This window comes from Protomyctophum parallelum, assembly GCF_964188405.1.
Source record: "Protomyctophum parallelum genome assembly, chromosome: 21".
Taxonomy (NCBI): Eukaryota; Metazoa; Chordata; class Actinopteri; order Myctophiformes; family Myctophidae; genus Protomyctophum; species Protomyctophum parallelum.
In genome coordinates, this window is record NC_139713.1 from 14916234 (window position 1) to 14937111 (window position 20878).

Consider the following 20878-nt stretch of genomic DNA (forward strand, 5'->3'; position numbering starts at 1 on the left):
GTGATGTAATCAATTAATCATTTGGGACCACATGTGTATAGCTTATTTAACATTGGCTTTTTCTCGATACCTGCGGCCTGCGCGACATGGATGATTTTAAATATTTCTCTGTCTCTGCGTCTCTCCCATATAAATATATGGGTCTCTCCCCCAGTCCCCTCATGTGCGTGCGCGCCCACGCGCCCACACACACACACACACACACACACACAAAAAAAGGAGGGGACACGAGTTGAAAGAGAAACTCGCATGAAGACTCATGCATCGCAGATTCGCATGCGTGGCGGCGGCCGGCGCATGATTAAAATAAACAGATCTACAAGCTAACATCGTGTGCCATACCGTGCACCATTCCATGTCGATAACTTGTACATTTTGCGCATGTGAACCTCGTATGCTGCGCTGCGCCTCGACATATACTGTATGCGTCTACTATTAAAATCAGACTGTCAGCTGTCATATGATCCCCGTAAAAAAATACATGCTTTTATAACTATAATTATTAATGCAGCCTCACAACTGCCGACGCCCGACGGCTATTTTGCCTATCGTCCTGTATTTGGTCCTCTATAAAGTCCGAATGCATTCACACCAGTAACGAACCGCACCGTGGTTCGTTTCGAAGCGAACCGAGTTCGGCCTTTTTTAGCGGACCATGGTTCGTTTCTTTGATCCGCACCAGAGTTCGTATGCACGTTCACACCAACCGAACCAAAGGGGTAAGCGGACCATGGTTCGTTTTAAACGAACCAAACATGTCCGGTGTGAAAGCGCCCTTAACGGGAGAACGGAGCGGCACTAAAAGTCAGGTTATGGATTATTTCAGCATTCCAAAAATAAAAAGTATGATTTTATAGTAATGATTTATATAAAAGTAAGTCAATTCTGTCTTTCATATATTTTATTTATTCCATGAATATTTTTCATCACAGTTAGGTTTGTGGGCAGGGGGTGCTTAGGGGGGGCTAAGCCTCCAGCAGGGGGGGGGGCTAAAGCCCCCCCTAGCGCCGTCGCTGTTAACATTGAGCGCTCGTTTGCACTTCCGCACTTAAATGCGGAAGTAGACCGTTCTTCCGGACATATGACATCATCAACTTGTGGCGGGAGCAGTTCCTGTTGAGTAAAAAATTCCCTATTTATGAAAGAAATAAAATAAAATTAGCCAGGGATTCTTTTTTAGTGTAAATATGTTTTACCGTTGGGGAAACAGAGCTTGGTCACCCATTCTGCATACAATAGTAGGTACATAATAATGTTAACCGCCTTGTGTTCATGCGTTGATTCCTGTGCAAACCAATTTCCCGCAAGGGACAATAAAGCTAACCTTGAACCTTGTGTTCTCAGCTAAAGAAGACCGCGGAGGAGCTCAGTGAGGCTCTGTCCACAAAGGATGAGATCTCTCAGAGATGCCGTGAGCTAGATATGCAGGTTGGTACTGGTGTATTACAGACGAGATGATCCCCTAGGGTTGTTTTTTTATTCTTTTTGTTAGATGTTGTTAATGTAAAATTTGAAACCGTGACTCGTGCGAAACCTTAATCTAGATTTGAACTTTCCTGAGTGAAACGATACGTTATTTTGAACCTGCGGTCGGGTAGGAACGCTGGTTGACGAGAGGTGTTTCAGGAAGCTCGGAAGCAAAGAAATAACTGTGATTTTTTTGCGGTGGGTTCACCTTAAATTGAAAAAACCCCAAAAAGCTTTCTTAATGCAGAAAACTCTGTTGCATTGTCTGCATCTCGCATACAGTTCGCTCTTAACTAATTATTGGTATTTGATTTGATTTACGAAGTCAGTTCTCTCTCTGATGGAGCCCGACCGATGTATTAGTTTGGCTGTTAACTTCTGCCACTATTTGACTTTTTGACACTTATCGGTGTCTGCAATAATTCAGCCCATGCGTACCCAAATGTCAAGCATTTCCAAGCCGATGCCCCTGTTTAAGTGAAAATGGTCAAAATGTCCAGATTCCCGAGCCAAACCTATATGGCATCGGTCGGGGCTCTAATCTTTCTAATGCTCTGACTGATTCTTTCAATACCTGTGTGCCTTGCTTTGAAGGCCCTCCACGTCCAAGACGAACGAGATAGACTGAGGTTAGAGTTTAATGAACTAGAAGAAAGGGTAAATCTACTTTTTTTTCTTTGTTTCCTTTCCATCTGTCGTGTGTGGCGTGTTTTAATGAGCCCCTGGATCTTTTGCACTTTTTGCTTGCAACAGCATCCCTTTTCTGGACTCCAGACACCACTCTCTCCCAAACTGTGTGTGTGTGCGTGCGTGTGTGTGTCGTCACCACATACACATGCACATGGTGTGTGGACACGACAGCCACCCCCCCCCCCAGCACCAGCAGTACTGTGTGTGTGTGCGTGTATGGCGTGACGTGGGGTGTCAGTCCTGACTCCTCGGTGGTTCTCAACCTTTTCAGGCCATTTGAACTGGGGACCCTCCCACCTTGACATGCATTTGGACTTGTAGGAGTTGTTGTAGGTATTGCATTTAAGTTTGACTCGGTTCCTCACGTAGGGACTCCCCCCCCCCGAACCCCCCCCACGCCCCACGTAGGGACTCCCCTGGCGGTCCTGACCCACAGATTGAGAACCACTGCTTTAACTAATAACGTCCTGCCTTGTTAACCCTTGGTGTGTTTCACAATGGTTTCCCATTGGCAGCAGTAGACAGGAAGGGGAGGAGCTTGGCTTTTAGACTCAGGAAGTAGCCACCAGAAAAGCCATATTTGCTACAGACAGATCTAGGACAAAATTATAGTTAAAATACTTCCAGGGATTTTGAAAAAAAACTAACTTGAGGACCTTTCTGCCATCTTGTGAATGGCGTTGCGGTTTGTCAATGGACCAGGAGAAGAATCGAGCACATGTACAAGTATTTCAAATATTATTTTCACACATTCTCTAAAAGGCTTTCGGTAGGGAACTGTCAGCAGCTGAGAAACACGAATCTTTATATTCTTGAATGCTCAAGGCTTCACTGCCCGTTGGACCTGTAGAGATTCCATGCTTATTTTGTTTTTAAATAGCCAGATGTGAGGCCTTTTAATCAGACCAGTGTGTGTCCAGTGGAAACCTCGTATGAATCTGATCTCAGGTCAGAATGGGTTAAACACATTACCAATCCTATCTATTATTGTTTTGCACATTTTCCTTCTGAGAAGATGACTTCAGATAAACCTAGTAGCTTCCATAAAGATAATACATTATACATCAGCTACATTCCAGACTGTTTTAAAGGGATATATTAAAAGGAGGTTAATCTTTGTATTCAGGACTAAGAAACCGTTTGGAAAATTGCTATATTCTGCACATTGTCTGCCTAAGTCTTATTGATCATTCATTGCTACAGTGTTTACATGGTTTTTGGTTATCTCTTGTGCGCCAGTCACCAAGATAACAATGATTGTGCAAATCTCCAGAGATGTTGTTCAACAATTGGGAGGAAATGAATACTATTGAAAGGAGTTGGTAATCATAATTTTTTTTAACACGTGGTAAACTCACTTCTCATGGTTTGGGTTATTGTACATTTAACATATCACTGTTTATCAAAAAAAAAGAAGAAGCTGCTGCTTTGTTTTTGTGTGAAAGTTCTGCCCATCGTGTTGAAAAGGCCACGTCAAAGCGCATGTAGCCCTGTCGGCTATGTCAGAGTTTGTTGGTTTGCTTTGTTGGAAGTGTGATGATGTGTCTTTGTTTGGTTACGCACTTGGATTACACTGCGATTGATTGTGAACTAATTGGAGTTAAAACGTTTTTTCAAACTCTTTTGAAAACGCTTTTGAAAACGCTTTTGGAAACTACATGGAAGATTAAAGTCACCTCCTAATACACATTTTTCTTCTTCCATGTCTCCCCTTTGTTCAATCATATCCCTCCTCCCTTCTTCGGTGTGTCCTCCTGTACTCTGTCCTACAACCATGTCTCCATGCCACACCTTTCCTTCTCTTTCGCTCCACTCTCTCGCTCCCTTTCTGCCCCCTCTTCTTCCATTTTGGCTTATTTTCCTTCTCTCCCGAACGCTTTTCACAACCTGCACCCCGTCATTCCATTCCTCTTCTCTCTTCCCCCATCCTTTATTCCCGGCCCGTTCTTTCTTCCTTTCTTGTCTTGGCTATACCGTTTGACCTTCCGCCGTCTATAGGTGGCAGCGCTTCAGGAGGAAAAGGGCAGTTTGCTATGCGAGAACCAGATCCTCATGGAAAGACTCAACCAGTCTGACTCAATAGAAGATGTCAATAGCCCGGCTGGACGCAGACACCTCCAGCTGCAGACACAACTTGAGCAGCTACAGGAAGAGACTTTCAGGTGAGGGGTGTGGAAAGATGGACTGGAATGAATGATTTGGTATTGATGAGTGACGATTCATAACCCATAACCCCTATCTTAAAGGACAACTTTAGTTTTTTTTCAACCAAGGTTCATGTTTTAGGTTAAACCAATCTATCCAGAGAATGACTATCTCCCCGTATTCACCTATAGCTACACACTGAAAGGGTTGAGAGCCTGCCTGGGAAGTAGAAGGTCTCTGGTTCGATTTCCCCGGCCCGGGCAATGTGTCGATCTTCCCCCGAGCAAACCCCCCCCGCAATAACATAACTATACATATACAAATTTGTCCCACTAACGTGACATCTGAGGCCATGGAAAGCTAGAAGCACACTGCCCATTCACATTCCTGTAACATGTCGATGATTCACACCCTCATTGCAATTTGTATGCTTTAATCGTGCATGTATGCCCTAGAATGCCTAGATATAGATAGTTGTCATGGTTCCTTTTTTAGTTTGAAAACTGATGTTTGGTGTTTTCCTCTAGGCTGGAGGCAGCTAAGGATGACTACCGTATCCGTTGCGAGGAACTGGACAAAGAGCTTGTAGAGGTCCGGTCTCAGAATGAAGAGCTCACATCGTTGGCTGAAGAAGCACAGTCCCTCAAAGATGAGATGGACGTCCTAAGGTTTGATACATTGCAGAGTCCTATAGATACAAACTCTCCAATGCAAATATTAGTGTCACAGAGACCAGATCAGACCCGTTTTAACAATTTTATTTTCGGATGGCAGATGAAGAGCCCTACGGGTTTATAAACCTGTGTGTTGTCCCCTTCATTCAGGCATTCATCAGACAAAGTGTCAAAGCTAGAAGGCATGGTGGAATACTATAAGAAAAAATTAGAGGATCTGGGAATTCTTCGGAAGCAGGTACACACACACACACACACACCGATTGTTTGTGCCTACCTTGTTATGTGTAACACTGGATAGGTACAGTAACTTTAATAAAACACTGGGCAATATATTGAAATGATATCGACAATGTGATATGAGAAATGTATTGTCTAGGAATTTGGATAACGTGGTATGGCAAAAGTGTTCTTTTCCTGGTTTTAATCACTTAAGGCCTATACGTTAGCTTATAGATCGACTATTTGTGAAAATCAAGAAACTTGATTAAACAGTTTTAGACTATCCTCACAATATGATATTGTCGTCTGGTTGTGGATATCAAAGTCGTTGGCCATAAATATGGTGATATTTGATCGCCCACACATTATAACCCATTCTAGGCGGGAACCCCTTTTGGTGTTGGCGTTATGTTATGCTTTAGCTATTGAAAAATAGCAGATCTACAAGCTCATACCTTGTAGGTCTGCTATTTTTGAAAAATCGAAGAACGACTGACATAGAAACAGCTTTTTCAGAAAACTGTCAGGATGTAGAAGACATTTTTAGAATCTGATCTCAGGTCAGAATGGGCTAAACATATATTCCACATATTCGCCAAATTTTGTCCTCGTGCGGCACTCTTTGTTCAGAGGGTTTCAGCAGTATTGTTGCTAGGAGAACCCTGTGGAAACCTTTGTCAGCGTCCAGTCAGCTGTTTGACAACCATGAAAGCATAGACAAGCGTCTGGATTGCTGAAAACAACCTCGGCTCGTAAAAGATTCATACGACATTTTTTTTGTCTGCAAACTGGCATTCTTTCTGATACTGTAGTTTGTCATTTCCTATGGCAATGGTTAAACGCACACATGCTCACAAAGGCTGGAATGTTCAGGACAGCAGTGTAATTGTTTACAGCCTCAAAAAAAGAACAGTTGAAGAAAATAAATGTTCCCGATAGGTCAGAGAACACACATAGCAGAATGTTGGAATCCGTGTAAATGTAATTAAAATGTATTGGCTACAGCCATGCTAACCCAACATGCACTAAAAGAAGCAGTGCTATGAACACAAACAAGGCTTGGTATAGCAGCTGCACAATCTCATTTCAAGTTTGGTGCTCTTTCTCTATATCAAGGACCATCCACACCAAGAACTATAACGATAACCAGATATGTATTGTTATAAAAATCGCAAAAACTCAAGTAAATGAGTTGGAGTCCACACACTACAACTATAACAACAATGACTGACATCGGGGCACACTATCTTATTTTCAAAGCGATTTGATGAATGATGGAAAAAGCGATGATAAATCAGTATGGTTCGTTGGATACTGACATTGTTAAAGTTAAAGTCCCTGGAACAACATATTTTCAGGTGGTGGCCAATTTCATATAGCTTTTGGGGTCCTTGACATGAAAAACTTTGAGAACGACCGACATAGAAACATAGTTTTTTTCCTCTTCCAGAATACTGTCATGATTTAGAAGACATTTTGTAGAATCTGGTCTCGGGTCTAAATGGGTTAACCCATTTTGGGCGGGAACCCCTTTTGGTGTTAGCATTATGTTATGCTTTAGCTATTGAAAAATAGCAGATCTACAAGCTCATAGTGCGCCACCGAGTGGCGCGCTACGAGCTTGTAGGTCTGCTGTTTTTGAAAAATCGAAGAAACACTGACATGGAAACAGACTTTTTTTTAAATCTGATCTCGTGGCTAAATGGGTTAAATGTCCGATCTTGTTCCAGGTAAAGCTCCTGGAAGAAAAGAACAATGTGTACATGGAAAACACAGTTAGTCTGGAGGAGGAGCTACGTAAAGCTAACGCCGCCAAGGGACAGCTGGAGACTTACAAACGACAGGTAGTCCACTCATAAACACCGACTGTCACCAAGCGGTTGTTTGGTGGCTGTCGAAAACATCATGAGCACGCACACACACACACACACACACACACACACACACACACACGCTCGCTCACACACGCTCACACACTCATGTTAACGTGTCCAGTCCTGCTCAACCTGTCCTTTCTCCCTTCCACAGGTTGTTGAACTTCAAAACAAGCTGTCGGAAGAGTCTAAAAAGGCAGACAAGATGGAGTTTGAGTACAAACGTGTCAAAGAGAAAGTGGACTCTCTGCAAAAAGAAAAAGATGTAAACTTAACTCTTATTAATTAATTTGTAAATTCACGTACAACTCACTCTTCAGTTGAAAAGTTGAAAAATTAAAGAATATACAAGTTTATAAGATGATGTGGGCAGGGAAAAAAAATACTTTTTCTCGCCAAATTTATGGTCTTTATAATGGATTAATAATGATTAGTTAACTGTTGGAACCCTAATCGTAGTGTCTCTGTATTCGTAGCGTATGAGGACCGAGAGAGACTCTCTGAAGGAGACCATCGAGGAGCTCCATTGTGTTCAGGCCCAGGAAGGACTCGGAGGTCTAACCTCAGGTATAACATTAACCCATTTAGACCCGAGTTAAAAACATTCACTTTGAAAGAATATATATTCAAAGATTTGCGCCACATTTTTAAGATTTTTCAAAAATAGCAGACACACAAGCTCGTAGCGTGCCACTCTACAGCTTGTAGATCTGCTATTTTTCAATAGCTAAATTATAACATAATGTTTAAAACACCAAAAGGGGTAAATGTGCCATCATGGAACTGAGATTGTGCTGTTCCTCCTGTTGATGCTCATAAATGATTCTATCTCAGAATTTGGAGGTTAAATTACTCGCACACCAAATCATTACAGAATATGTCATTAGGTCAATATGTGCCTTAAAATGCAAGCAAGCTGCTTTTTGAATCGACGCCAGGGAATTGTCCAAGGGACTTGGCTTTATTTTGACACTGGCATCCAGACTCCGTCGGCATGACATTGCTTTAATCCAGTGCCACCCAGCAAGGGGATCGAACTTGGGTTCAAAAAGTGTATAAAAAAATGTGAAAAACTGTAAAATAAAGTTTATAAAAAAACAATAAAAACTAGAAAAAGTGCCCTTCCGGGCACAGGTCTCCACCAGGTTATCCACAGATCCGTGCAGTTAGAGGTAAAAACACTTTTCGGCCAGTTATAGCGCCACCTTGAGGCTGAGTTGAAATTGTTCATGTGGCATTTCGTCCTCGGCCTAGTGGGAATGTGGGTGCACAATTTCACGGAAATCACGCGATGTGTTCATGATTTGCAGCATTTTGTTTGAAACTGAGCACTCCTGTGAACTTTGGAAGCCAATCTTAACCAATCAGGATGGAGTCTGATAAATCTGAAAGACCCGTTTCGTTGAATGGCTCTAGAGAGACTGTGTACCAATTTGCGTGATGTTTGGACAAAATCTGTAGGTGTACTGTGCAAAAACTTGTTTTGCACAAAGCGGCCTCCTGGTGGCGCTATAACAGGCCGTTCTGGAAAGTTTGGGGCAGAGGTTCATCGTTGGCATCCAGGGAGTGTGTGTGCAAAATATGGCATCGACCGGGTTAACGGTGGCCGAGATTAGCTGTTCACGGACACACGGACGGACGGACACACAAACACACAAACGGACGGACGGAGTGCAAAACATACTCTCCCCACATGCCTTCGGCCTGGTGGAGACAAATATTATGGTAGTAGTAAAGTGTCTCAGTCGGAACGACCAACTTAATAACGGTCTAGGGAAAGCCTCAGGCTTGTTCTCTCCACCTGTTGTCTCTTGTTTAATTAACATATCCGATTAACTGGTTTGCCATTGAGTATAGTTAAATGAATTAGAACTGATGTGTTCGTGTAGTGCGAGTGCATTGAAAGAAAAGACAAAACTGTGTTGGATTGTTGTTGGTGGACTGAATATGACTGATGGCCGTTGTTTCTAATTATAACCAAAATTCCAGCAGAGTGATTCATCCGGTCGGCTCACCTGTTGATATCTGACACAGCCAGTGGAAATGTATATTATCAGTGAAAACATTACTAGACTAGTTTGTCCCTGGGGAAAAACACGTGTCAGCATTCCGATCAAAATTATGTCCTGCACATTTTGTCACATTTTGTCCGAGTGCATGCCTTTTGTCCGACGGAGCATTGGTCCGAACGACAACCTACCTCCTCCCTCACCCTAACCCTAACCTCCCCCGGGGCAGACACCTAAACCTAACCGCAACCCTCTCCCGACCCGCAGCGCACCTCGGATCTGTCGGATGATAGTACGCCTCCCATTTTGTCCTGCAAAAATATTTCCTGCACATTTTGTTTCCCTTCTAATGCCAACTGTCTCTATTTGACCAGGTATTTTCCCAATGGTTGGTACCGAGGGCTCTGACTCCCTGGCTGCTGAGATCACCACTCCTGAGATTCGGTATGAACTTATCTGTTGACTTCATTTCAAAAACTGACGGAGTGGTATAGGGGTTATCGGCTGATCCCAATTTTGCTTGATTCTTCCCAAATGTCATTCTTTCCTCAAGCACCACAAAGTGCATAACAAATGCTCTTCTTCAGAAACAAAACGACAAGGATCAAAGCTGAAAGCTATGAGGCTGTACGCGTGTCTTTATTTATATAAGGATAGGAAAGAAAATAAGAGATAAAGTATAGTTTAGCAGATCAGCCGCACATTCGAGTGATAAACAGACCTACACAGTCTATAATTCACATTCTGTTCCTCCTGTAGCCCATGATTTCAATGTCAGTTGTGAATAGACGATCACATGCATTGATGTATTGGTCCTGTGAGGTTGGTTACGAAACCTTGAGTTGTTTTCAAAGTTTTCTGCCTGACCATAACGCAAGTGATTAGACGGCATGTTCTCACCAGACTGTTGCTGCTACACAGTATACTGTGTACACTGTGTCAGGCTCACAGGCTGTAACTCCTCATTCCGAAAGCTTCCAGGCCTCTCCCTGTTTTTTTTCTGCCTCCACTGTGCTTTAAAGTCAGCTGAGAATTCTGGCAAGTGTGCCGAGTGTGTGTGTGTGTGTGTGTGTGTGTGTCATGTGTGCATGTGGGTTATGTAACAGTCAGACTCCAGATGCTTGAGTTGCATCAGCCGAGCCGTAGCTTTCCAGAGGTAGCTGTTTTTTTCTACTGGTGTCGCAGCACAGCAGAATATCTTAAGACATTCCATGAGTGCATACTATAGGCCTACAGTAGTGTCCGTGCACTATTGAAACCTGCACAGTGAAGTTGTAAGTAGTGGGAACCCTCTAACCTTCCAGAAGGCTTAAAGTAGAACATTCTTCCCATTCACTTCGGCAAGCGCAGCGACATACGGCCTAACTTATAGCAGACTCGGGGCTCCATTCTCGTCACCGCTAAACCCCTTAGCCCTAAACTTCTTTGCCTTTTTTTTTTTTTTTTTACTATTTTGCAAAACATTTTTGAATAGTTAAAATGGCCAGTCTACAAGCTCACAAAGTGTCAATGTAGATTGGCTAGTTGAACTATTCAAAAATGTTTTTCAAAATAGTAAAAAAGAAAAAAGGCAAATACGTTTAGGGATAAGGGGTTTCATAGGTTTGTGTTAAGTTGAGGCCTACACAAGCTCAGTGTTTTTTTTATTAAGCTTAAGCAGATACAGGCTATGGGAAAAATACATGCTACTGTAGTTAGCAACAGAGAGTACTACTGTATATGTCTGGAAAAAGTTACATTAGTTGGTGAGCCCCACCCTTAAAGGGAGAGCACCGAACACAACAATGGAAACTCTTGGTGTCTTTTCTAATTATGTTAGTAAAGTTATGTTGGTTATATCTACACGCATACTGTACATCTGCAGTCATTTCTAGACCCAAGATTTCACATTGTGGAATATTTATTTAAGAATGTACACTCTCTTGACTTTGTCTTCAACCATTCTCGATGTTTTTGCATTTACACTGAACACCACAGAGAACTATTCTAGTATTAATAATATGTCATGTACTGTGTATCTTTGCCTTGTTCTTCTACTGTACATTGTGTCTAGTACAAAGTATAGGAAACTTTTGAAGCGTACTACTACTAACCACTTAAACAATATGTAGCCTACACTTTGTTGGTCTATAGTTGGTCCGCTCCTTTTTCCCCCACTCAACGCCAAATCTCTTTGGTGTGTAGAGGGATAGCCACTCTAAGCTTACACACATTGTGAGCTTGTAAATCTGTGATTCTTGTAGACTGTTCACCCCACAATTGCGACTCCTATAGGGTTCAAGTAGTTACTGGCCTACCGGCATGTGCAAAATGCCGCAGCTCGCTTGGTCTTCAACCAGCCAAAATTCTCACATGTCTTCCCCCCTGCTCCGCTCCCTCCACTGGCTCCCGGTCGCTGCCCGCACAGAATACAAAACTCTGATGCTGGCATTCAAAGCAACCAAAGGTATGGCTCCCCCATATCTTGCAAGTATTATTGAACCCTACAAACCCTCCCGCGCACTCAGATCAGCCAACGCAGGGAAGCTGGAAGTACCCTCACTAAAAACGCCGGGACAATGCTCCACACGTCCCAAACTCTTCTCCCTTCTGGCTCCAAAACTGTGGAATGCACTTCCCGTTGCAATCAGAACTGCAGCATCACTCCCAATCTTCCGCTGTAGTCTGAAAACCCACCTTTTCAGACTCCATCATGGCCCATAGCACTTACCCTACCCCCTTAGATAGCATTTCTGTAGACTTGGATAGCATTTGTTACAGACTTATAGCATGTTATGTAGATATGTATAGTTTCATTATATAGATATTCCACTGTTACGTTCTTAGCTTACACATGTTTCATGATAAATGCTTTTTATGTGATGTATTCCCATGCTTTTTTGTTCTTGCTTAATGTAAGTCGCTCTGGATTAAGAGCGTCTGCTAAATGCCTAAATTGTTAATTGTTAAATGAAGTCTTGGACGAATATCATTCCATGATGGTGGATCTTATTTTCTTTTGAAATGCTGAACGGAACTGTTATCATTTTCAGATCTAGAAATTAATGCACAATTTGCTTATGAAACCCTAGGGGGTGGACGTTAAAGCACTGTGCCAATCCAGATGAAATGCAACCCTGTGACTGTCCTCTTCTTCATTTCAGAGAGCATTTGATCCGTCTTCAGCATGAGAACAAGATGTTGAAGCTAGCTCAGGAGGGATCCGACAATGAAAAGATTGCTCTGCTCCAGAGTCTATTGGAAGATGCCAACCGCAGGAAGAATGAACTTGAGACAGAGAATAGGTCTGAATTATCACAAACACACACACACACACACACACACACACACTATCATGACAGATTCTCCACTTAGGCATGATTTTCATTCAAACATTGTTCATTTATTTTGAGAAACGTGGCTTGTAAGTGTACATTAGCCTGAAGCGTTGATGGGCACACAGGATGTGAGTCTGCCAATATTGATACCCGTTGATATGATGGCGTTTTAATATAACGAAATAACGTAAACCTCCTTTCTATCTAATGGCCACCAGGGGCAGCTTCAGTCGTTGCAAAATGTTTGTTCGTATGGAAGCCTACAGGAATGTTACCCTAATAAACTATGTGTTGCCTCGGTAACACATTTTTTATGTGTTTACTGTAGTCGCTAGTTTCAAGTATTGTTCAATACAACATGATGTACATATTGTATTAATGGTCCCCTTTTAGAGCAAATAGACGAAAGTAGGGTATGTTTTGATCGATGTGGCACTACTATAGATTAGAACAGGGGTTCTCAACCCGTGGGTTTTTTTTGCAACTGAATGGCTGGGAAATGGAAATTAAGAGTTTACATAGTACATGGTGCATGCATAAACTTTCCTTAATGATTATATCTGGTTTCAGTATTCATTACTTGCGCAAGCAGAGCGCGCAAGTAATAATTTTAAAATTAAGTTATTTTTGCAGTCAGTTTGTATTGGTGGTGGGGAGGGGGGGCGGTGTGGGGGTCGTGAGACATGGCAAATGCATTTCCGGGGGTCCCCAGCCAAAAACATTGAGAACCCCTGGATTAGAACAGGATAGAGTGCCCATACCCGAAGGCGGGGTTGGCGAAAGGGCCTTTCTGTGTGGAGTTTGCATATTCTCCCCGTGTCCCCTAGGGTAGGTACCCTCACAAAAAGCATGCAGTAATCCTGGTCACTAAACTGCCTCCCCCTGGCCAACCGGGGCGCCTGATGGAGGGGAAAGGAACTGGTTGGAATAACGTGTTCCTTCCACGCGCTACGTCCAACCAGGGAAACTCCCCCTGTCAGGTGTAAAGGAGCAACTTGGACACTCAGGCATGAAGGAAGCATGAGTTCAAGTCTGTTGCTCTCCCCATGTCCCCCATATATGGGGACTAGGTTGGCGGAGGGTGTGTAGAGCCCAGGATCACATTAGATGATTGACACATCATCCCCGGCTCCTTTATCCGAATAGGATCATTTCCATTCCAGCTACAGAACATGGCGTCTCTTTCTCCAGTCTGTTTAGCCGGTATTCTATTTGTTTTGTTTTTAATAGGTTAATAAACCAACGTGTGATGGAGGGACAGAGCCAGGTAGAGGAGCTACAGAAAAGCCTTCAAGAGGAGGGAACCAAATCAGAAGATGTGAGTAGTCTGGCTCACTATAATGTGCGCTTTACGGTTTACCTGTGTTGTTTTCGTCGACTACCTTTTTTCACTGAGGAAAACAAATGGAAACTAAATGAAAACTAAGCTATGGTGAGTAAAACTATGACTAAATATACTGTTGATTTTGTCAACAAATAAAAACTAGACCTACAATGTTAGGAAGGGACTCTAGTGGACAAGAGATCCAGTATAAGTCATTTTACACTTGGTTGCATGCTGAAAATGCACGTTGTGAGCATGTAGATCGGCTATTTTCAGCAAGTGTAAAATCTGCCATTATGACGGCATCAAGACCCGCCAAAATACATTTTAGTCGACTCAATCTACTGTAGATTTAGATCGACAAAAGTCTTATGATATTTAGTCGACTAAACACTAAAACATTCCAGGTGACTAAAACTAAATGAAAACGTTTCAAGAGACTGACTAAAAAACTAAAATAGAAATTTGCTGCCAAAAACAACACTGCGGTTTACTTTGTGTGCATGTTTGGTATAGGTTCATTATGTACCATGGGTCACCACTTGTCTGATTCATCCCACCCGGTCACCACCTGCTGCAACTTATGCCCTCAGGGGGGCACTATAAGTCATCAATGCAAGGATGAACAGACTGAAAAATAGTTTTGACCCCAGAGCAGTCATAGCTTTAAACACTGACACTTGAACTCTGACACTTGACACTTTATGGACTAAAGGGACTTGTCTTACTGTGCAATATGTCTTAATGTATGGTTTTTTTTGTCATATAGAGTAGTATTATGTCTTTTCGTTTTAAATGCACTTGAGCTGGATTGCAAATCAATTTCGTTGTCTTGTACAATGACAATAAAGATTTTCTGATTTTGGTTCAGAATGAGGATTTTGGTACAGCGGTGCGCATGATTAAGCCTCTCTGACCTACTACTATTAAAGACATTCAATATTAATAGCCGTTACTGAGCAAAATTAAAATAGTTCATGCCTAGACCCAAGTCTTTCTCAGAACCATTGTGCCATGGAAAAGCTCTATTTAAAGGAGACTTCCATGCTAGAAGGCTTTCTTACCTTTATTTGTAGTTGTTACGTCCCCACCAAAGAGGTCCAGGTGTTATTTTGTGCAAAAGTGCATTATTGGCCATTTCCCCTAATATTAGCCCTCAATGGGGGTTGGGTGTTTTGTGCTAATTCGCTTATTTAAATAATCTAAATAAGTAGTAAAGTGTGCCACTGGATACTATTTACATTATGAAGAGAGGATATATACAACTTTTTTTTTTTTTGAGCGATGGAAATAAGCGAATTAGCACAACACCCCAATGCCCCATTCAATGCAATTCAATTCATTGAGGGCTTATGGTAGGGGAAATAGCCAATAATGCACTTTTGCACAAAATATCACCTGGACCTCTTTGGTGGGGAGATAATAACTACAAATAAAGGTAAGAAAGCCTTCTAGTATGGAATTCTCCTTTAACCCATTCTGAACGGGCACCCATTTTGGTGTCAGCATCATGTTATGCTTTAGCTATTGAAAAATAGCAGATCTACAAGCTCATATCGCGCCACCGAGTGGCGCGATACGAGCTTGTAGGTCTGCTATTTCTTTTTTAAATCGAAGAACGACTGACATTTTTAGAATCTGATCTCAGATCAGAATGGGTTAATCAGACCAGTGTGTGTCCAGCGGAAACCTCGTATGAATCTGATCTCAGGTCAGAATGGGTTAATACAAGAAAGTGGTGTTAAACAAAAGAAACCTAGTGGACAGTAGGGCCTTACTTTGACTTTCTTTACTTACTATAACGTTCCTATTCTAGAGGCCCGTTTGTCTTGACTAACTCATTCTGACACTAACCCTAACACCCATGTCATGTCATCCATGTTGTGGTGAGCCTCTTCTGTGTTTTCTTCTTCCGTGTGCATGAGTATTTGTGTTATGTCACTTGTGTGTATCTATCTAGCCTTGGAAAGGTAGTTGTTTTCTTATGATGGCTACAAGGCCTTGTTTGTTGAAGACCTCCCGGGGATTGGGTGGCCTCAAATCAACGATGACATTGCCAGGAAGTAGACATATTTGTCACGGCATCACCATGGGTGCGTCCCCCAAACCTTCAAAAAAAATCACTTCTCCCTTACCTGTGCTCTATCGCCTTTTTTCTGTGACCTTGAGAATTATGTTTATGCCACCATGATACCCGCTGGTTAAATAGTGGAAGGTTAGTACTTAAAGCCTCGCCTGTAGTTTAATTTCATGGTGGTCTATCTCCTAAATTACTGTACTATTTGGCATATGTGTGGCCACAATCACCTGATAGAAGTTTGTAAACTTTACACATTTTTTATTAAGTTATGAGTTATGAGACACAGCTTGTGGTGAAAATATGCTTGCAATTTTCAAAGTATGTTTTGCTATCAACCTACACAAATGCTTTTAAGCAACATCTACTGTCTATAATTTGTCCATCAACTACTATGTAGTAGGTGTGTGTGTGTGGTTTATGCATGCTCATCGCCGTGTCCAACCAGCTGCTATTTGTCTTTGCTGCATGACCAACCTAAAATCTAAAACACTAAAGAAATCTTTGTTTTTCTGCGGGTGTCTGGTTTCATATCTGCCATAAATATATAGAAATCAATCTATTTGTTTGAGTTTGTTTAGTTAAAATATCTCAATACAGTTTTTGGCCCGCTGTACTTAACATACTTTATATTGTGTTGATTGATATTCAAAACGTTTGAATTTAGAAAGGTGTTCCTTCTCTAAGCACTCAGTTTTACACTGTACTCTATGTTGTGTCATGGACAAATATGTACGTTCAATACTTCTTATGAAATGAGTTTGAGGCCCTTTTTGATTCATTATTTGCTTAGCCTTATTTTGCACAGAAAGACACCCAATGAGTCTAATGCTATCTACTCAAACAAAACATACAGGATTGACATTCTCTGCGTTTCTTTACATTTAGCACCCCCCTAGCCTCATATATCGGCCTATAGTAAATGTAGATGGTGACCCCTTATCTGCCTCCCCTATGGAGATTATTTATACATCCTAATGCCGGTGTGGCTAAATAATCTTTCCTAGCGCTTCTTATATGCCTCAACTCAATAATGTGCATACTGCATAATGTGCGTATACTAAAAAAAGCATAACAAGCATAATAAGACATTTTTTGTGTCTATACAGTATATCTATTGATTGATGTTGGCGAGTTTGCCTTCCGAGCTGGTGAAAATAAATGAATAAGTTGTCACATGAAACCAAAACAAGCAATCCCTTTGCAATCACAGTCATGGGAGGAGAGTTTTGAGGACGATTAGCTTGGGAACCGCCGGAAGATTTAGTTATGTAATAATCGCCTTCTTTTGATTCATGACGTCTCTTTCTTCTATCAGAATGTTTTTAGCACTTTTTTTCCCCTCTTTTGATATCGATTCATCTCTACAGTATCCTGTCTTCTGGATCTAGGGTCTGTCTTCCCTTCCCTGGCCACAGTGGAGTCATGATTATTATTTCTTTTCCCTCGACAACCCTGTTTCCTACTGATTCCTCTATGCTTTTAGCTGCTGATTTAGATGCAGTATCAGTGTGTAATCCTGTCTCCGATGCTGTGTGTGTGTGTGTGTAGATGTCTTGTTTCCCATGATACTGTGGCATACCACATCAAATATCACGTTGGATGGGAATATACAGTCTATACAAGTCCCCCCTTTCATAAGCTCAAAATGCAACAGCATGAAAAAGCTCATGTTTGTATTCTATCATTTCGAATGCTTATAAACTTTTCTGGATTTGATTACCATGAAGAAAATATACATCAGCCACATTGTTTGTCACGGTGGCCACAAATCAAATTATTTTGTTAAGATTACAAAAAGTATTTCTTATGGGAACAATATTTAATTTTAATTTTGATTATAACTGGCACAGTGGTGCTCTGCTCGAAAAGTTCTGTGTTATACAGTACTCTGTTGGATGCCAAGGGAAATGTACAGTATTTCCGTAAAATCAAAGACTTTTTTTTTTTTTTTTTTTTTTTTTCTACAAGGGCTCCACTTGTCATGATACTTATAGTTGTAAATTTGTAGAAAGTTGTAAAAATAATCACACCATGGGCTTTCCTCTACTCCATAGTGCATTGTAACAGGATAAAGGCACCTAGATTTCTAAGATTTGGCAGCAATCATATACTGTATGCATAGCGAATTGGGCAAAGATCTACGTTCTTTGTGTATGCGTTTACATAAATTAAACAAAGTTATTAAATTGTGTATTGCAACTCCTGTGTACATCCAGCAGAGTGGCTATTGAAACACTTTTGGGGATCATCTTCTAGCTTTGATTTAAATTGACTGCGTAATGATGAGTTTACGTTGCTTTTGTCTCTTTCAGTCATCCATTCTGAAGAAGAAATACGAAGAGCACATGTAAGTCTATACATTGGCTTCGTCGTGAATACATTTTTTTGATTGAGTCACACCTTGTGCAGTGCTTTACTCAAACATGAAAAAAATTTATAAACTTGATTTGAAATCATTTGAAATCATTTGAAGCACACACCTGAAGTTAACGGCTAGACGGCTGAGAAGGGGGCTCGTGCCTATTTGTGCGCTATTCCACATAACCACAACGGTCCTCCTGGTTACAATTCCAGGTTGAGGCCATTTGAAGACTATACGCCTTAGCGTGTTCTCCTGTTAATAATCTGCTTACTCTGCCAGGTCGAAGCTGCGCGAGTTGAACGAAGATGTGTTGAAGAAAAATGCCCTTATCGACGACATGGAGCCCAAGTACAATGCTAGCTGTGAGTTCTGAGCTGTCATTCTGCGTGTAATCGGGTCCCATCCCGTTGTCTTTCATGAATATTGTGCATGGCAGACATCGCAGTACATGCATCATGGTATATGATACATGCACCCACAGCCACCCAGTCATACAAAACATCATATTACACAGTAAATACTGTATTGTATAAACAATAAATAATGTATAAAAGAAAATGTAATCGGAACATATAAATTATAATAACTTGAAAAGCATTGATAGTTGGAAAAAGGTCACACTCGCTTATAAAGTTAATAGAATCAATCGGTACACATTTGGCTAATTCGAATGCAATCTTTCCTGTCCCATCCCTTCAGCCCAACGCGTGGAAGAGCTGGAGGAGGCCTTGAAGAAGAAAGACGACGATATGAAACAAATGGAGGAGAGATATAAGAAATATTTGGAAAAGGCCAAGAGTGTAAGTATTAAGTAACAATAAATAATATCCAAAGACAAGGAGCTAAAAATGCAAGCCTATTATGACAAAATACATAAGATATAACATAAGACACCATTTCCAAAGAAATTAATATTGATAAAGGTAGGACCAAAATTGTAACTGAGAATTTTCAGCCACTTAAGAAAGATTTTCCGCGGTGAAAGGATTGAGAAATATGAAGTTGTTAATAACACAGGCTGTGGTGGAAGAAGTACCCACTTCAGATACCACCATATAGAAATACTATGTTTAAAGTAAAAAGGAACATTTGGTTGAGTAAATGTGCAAAGGTATTGTCATGGAAATGGAAGTAGAAGTAAAAAAATATATATATATGTATTCTGCAGAATGGGAACCTACCAGTTGGTATGCTAATATTTGGAGTATTAGCCTACCAACTGGTAGGTTCCTATTGTGCTGCTTTATATAGTCTACGACTAATAGTATAAATCTGCTCTAATATAATCTGTGTGCTTATTGCTCTTCTAGGTGATTCGGACCTTGGACCCCAAACAGAACCAGGGCACAGGCCCAGAGGTGCAGGCCCTGAAGAACCAGCTGCAAGAGAAGGTCAGAATGCTGCACTCACTGGAGGTAATCTATTTGTCTCACTGTCTTTTTGGGTGTTTTAAGCATTATGTTATACTTTAGCTATTGAAAAATAGCAGATCTACAAGCTCATAGCGCGGCACGAGTGCTGTGCTACGAGCTTGTAGGTCTGCTATTTTTTTTTTAAGTCGTGAAAATGTAGTGCAAATCTTTGAATATATAGTCTTTCACAGTGAACTTTTAACTCAAATCTTTGCTTCTGGGAGGGTCCCTTGAACAACATATTTTTGGGGGTCCTTGACATGACAATGTTTGAGAACGACTGACATAGAAACATGAGGTTTTTCAGAAAACTGTCAGGATTTAGAAGACATTTGTAGAATCGTCCTCGGGTCTAAATGGGTTAAGTGTCTGCCTGTCTGTCTGTCCATTCTTGTCTATTTCTAGACTCGGTGTGTTAACTCTGTCACTCTCAAATTCCAGCCTACGGTTGATTTCAGCCTACTTCTATCCGACCCTGTACAAAAGAGAATGCCGGTTTAAACTTTGCAATTTTATGTGAACTTGTGTTGAACTTTATTTCCCCCAAACAGAAAGAGATGGACAAGACAAAGACCCAGAGAGATTACGAGGAGAAGCTGATTGTTTCGGCCTGGTACAACATGGTATGGATAAACTTGTATTTATTTTCTCAGTTTTATTGGTCTTTTAATGCTATCCTATACAGATGAACACTGCCAAGTGCTAAGCAGAAGAAAGGAAATTAATATTGAAAACAGCCTAAATGTTTTACACGCTCAACGCGTACAAAGAATTTCTCATCATGCATAGGTCATATGATACTGTATAACATTAATTTAGGCTAAAGAAATCCATCAATTTGTGCAATTATGCCTTGAACTGTGTATTGATTGATGAATGTATTAACAGATTGGAGAATTACAGTACATTTGAAGCACAACTCAATGCAAAACTGTGGACGACACTTGTTTACAATAGGGTCCACCATGTTCAATTCATCATAACAATTAGAGACGTACAAATATGTTAAAATATTCGATTTGGTCATGACCACTGATATTCGAGATCCATTATCTTGTAATGGGCAGTGGTTTCAGATTGTATTGGATTTTAAAAGTCTAGTGTGTTTGAGTTGTTACACACACAAGCTTGGATTAGGACTGCGCTTTGGCCACTAGGGGGTAATATAGGCTTTTGTGTGGGTGTAATTATGTGTGGACGACGTTCCCTTTTTTGCATTAATTAAACACCTACTGTTGCTAAGTTGCTGCAGTGCATAATGTATTTTATTAATGTATGTATCTGATAATCACAATGAAACCG

The 20878-nt window shown here is 41.1% G+C and overlaps 1 protein-coding gene across 4 annotated transcripts in view; it reads left to right on the plus strand.

Annotated features, from left to right (window-relative positions):
* The window catches only part of hook3 (hook microtubule-tethering protein 3), a 39912-nt gene that overhangs the window by 15452 nt on the left and 3582 nt on the right, over positions 1-20878 (plus strand). For 2 of the 4 annotated variants that reach the window (XM_083793661.1, XM_083793660.1), the window contains exons 8-23: positions 1345-1428; positions 2062-2124; positions 4156-4319; positions 4830-4970; positions 5127-5214; positions 6929-7042; positions 7227-7337; positions 7549-7639; positions 9456-9525; positions 12225-12365; positions 13629-13716; positions 18115-18149; positions 18444-18526; positions 18864-18964; positions 19475-19579; positions 20128-20199. In XM_083793661.1, coding sequence (XP_083649787.1) covers positions 1345-1428; positions 2062-2124; positions 4156-4319; positions 4830-4970; positions 5127-5214; positions 6929-7042; positions 7227-7337; positions 7549-7639; positions 9456-9525; positions 12225-12365; positions 13629-13716; positions 18115-18149; positions 18444-18526; positions 18864-18964; positions 19475-19579; positions 20128-20199 — 1551 coding nt within the window. The remainder of the gene's footprint in view (positions 1-1344; positions 1429-2061; positions 2125-4155; positions 4320-4829; positions 4971-5126; positions 5215-6928; positions 7043-7226; positions 7338-7548; positions 7640-9455; positions 9526-12224; positions 12366-13628; positions 13717-18114; positions 18150-18443; positions 18527-18863; positions 18965-19474; positions 19580-20127; positions 20200-20878) is intronic. The other 2 variants (XM_083793663.1, XM_083793662.1) reach the window with 1 other exon arrangement.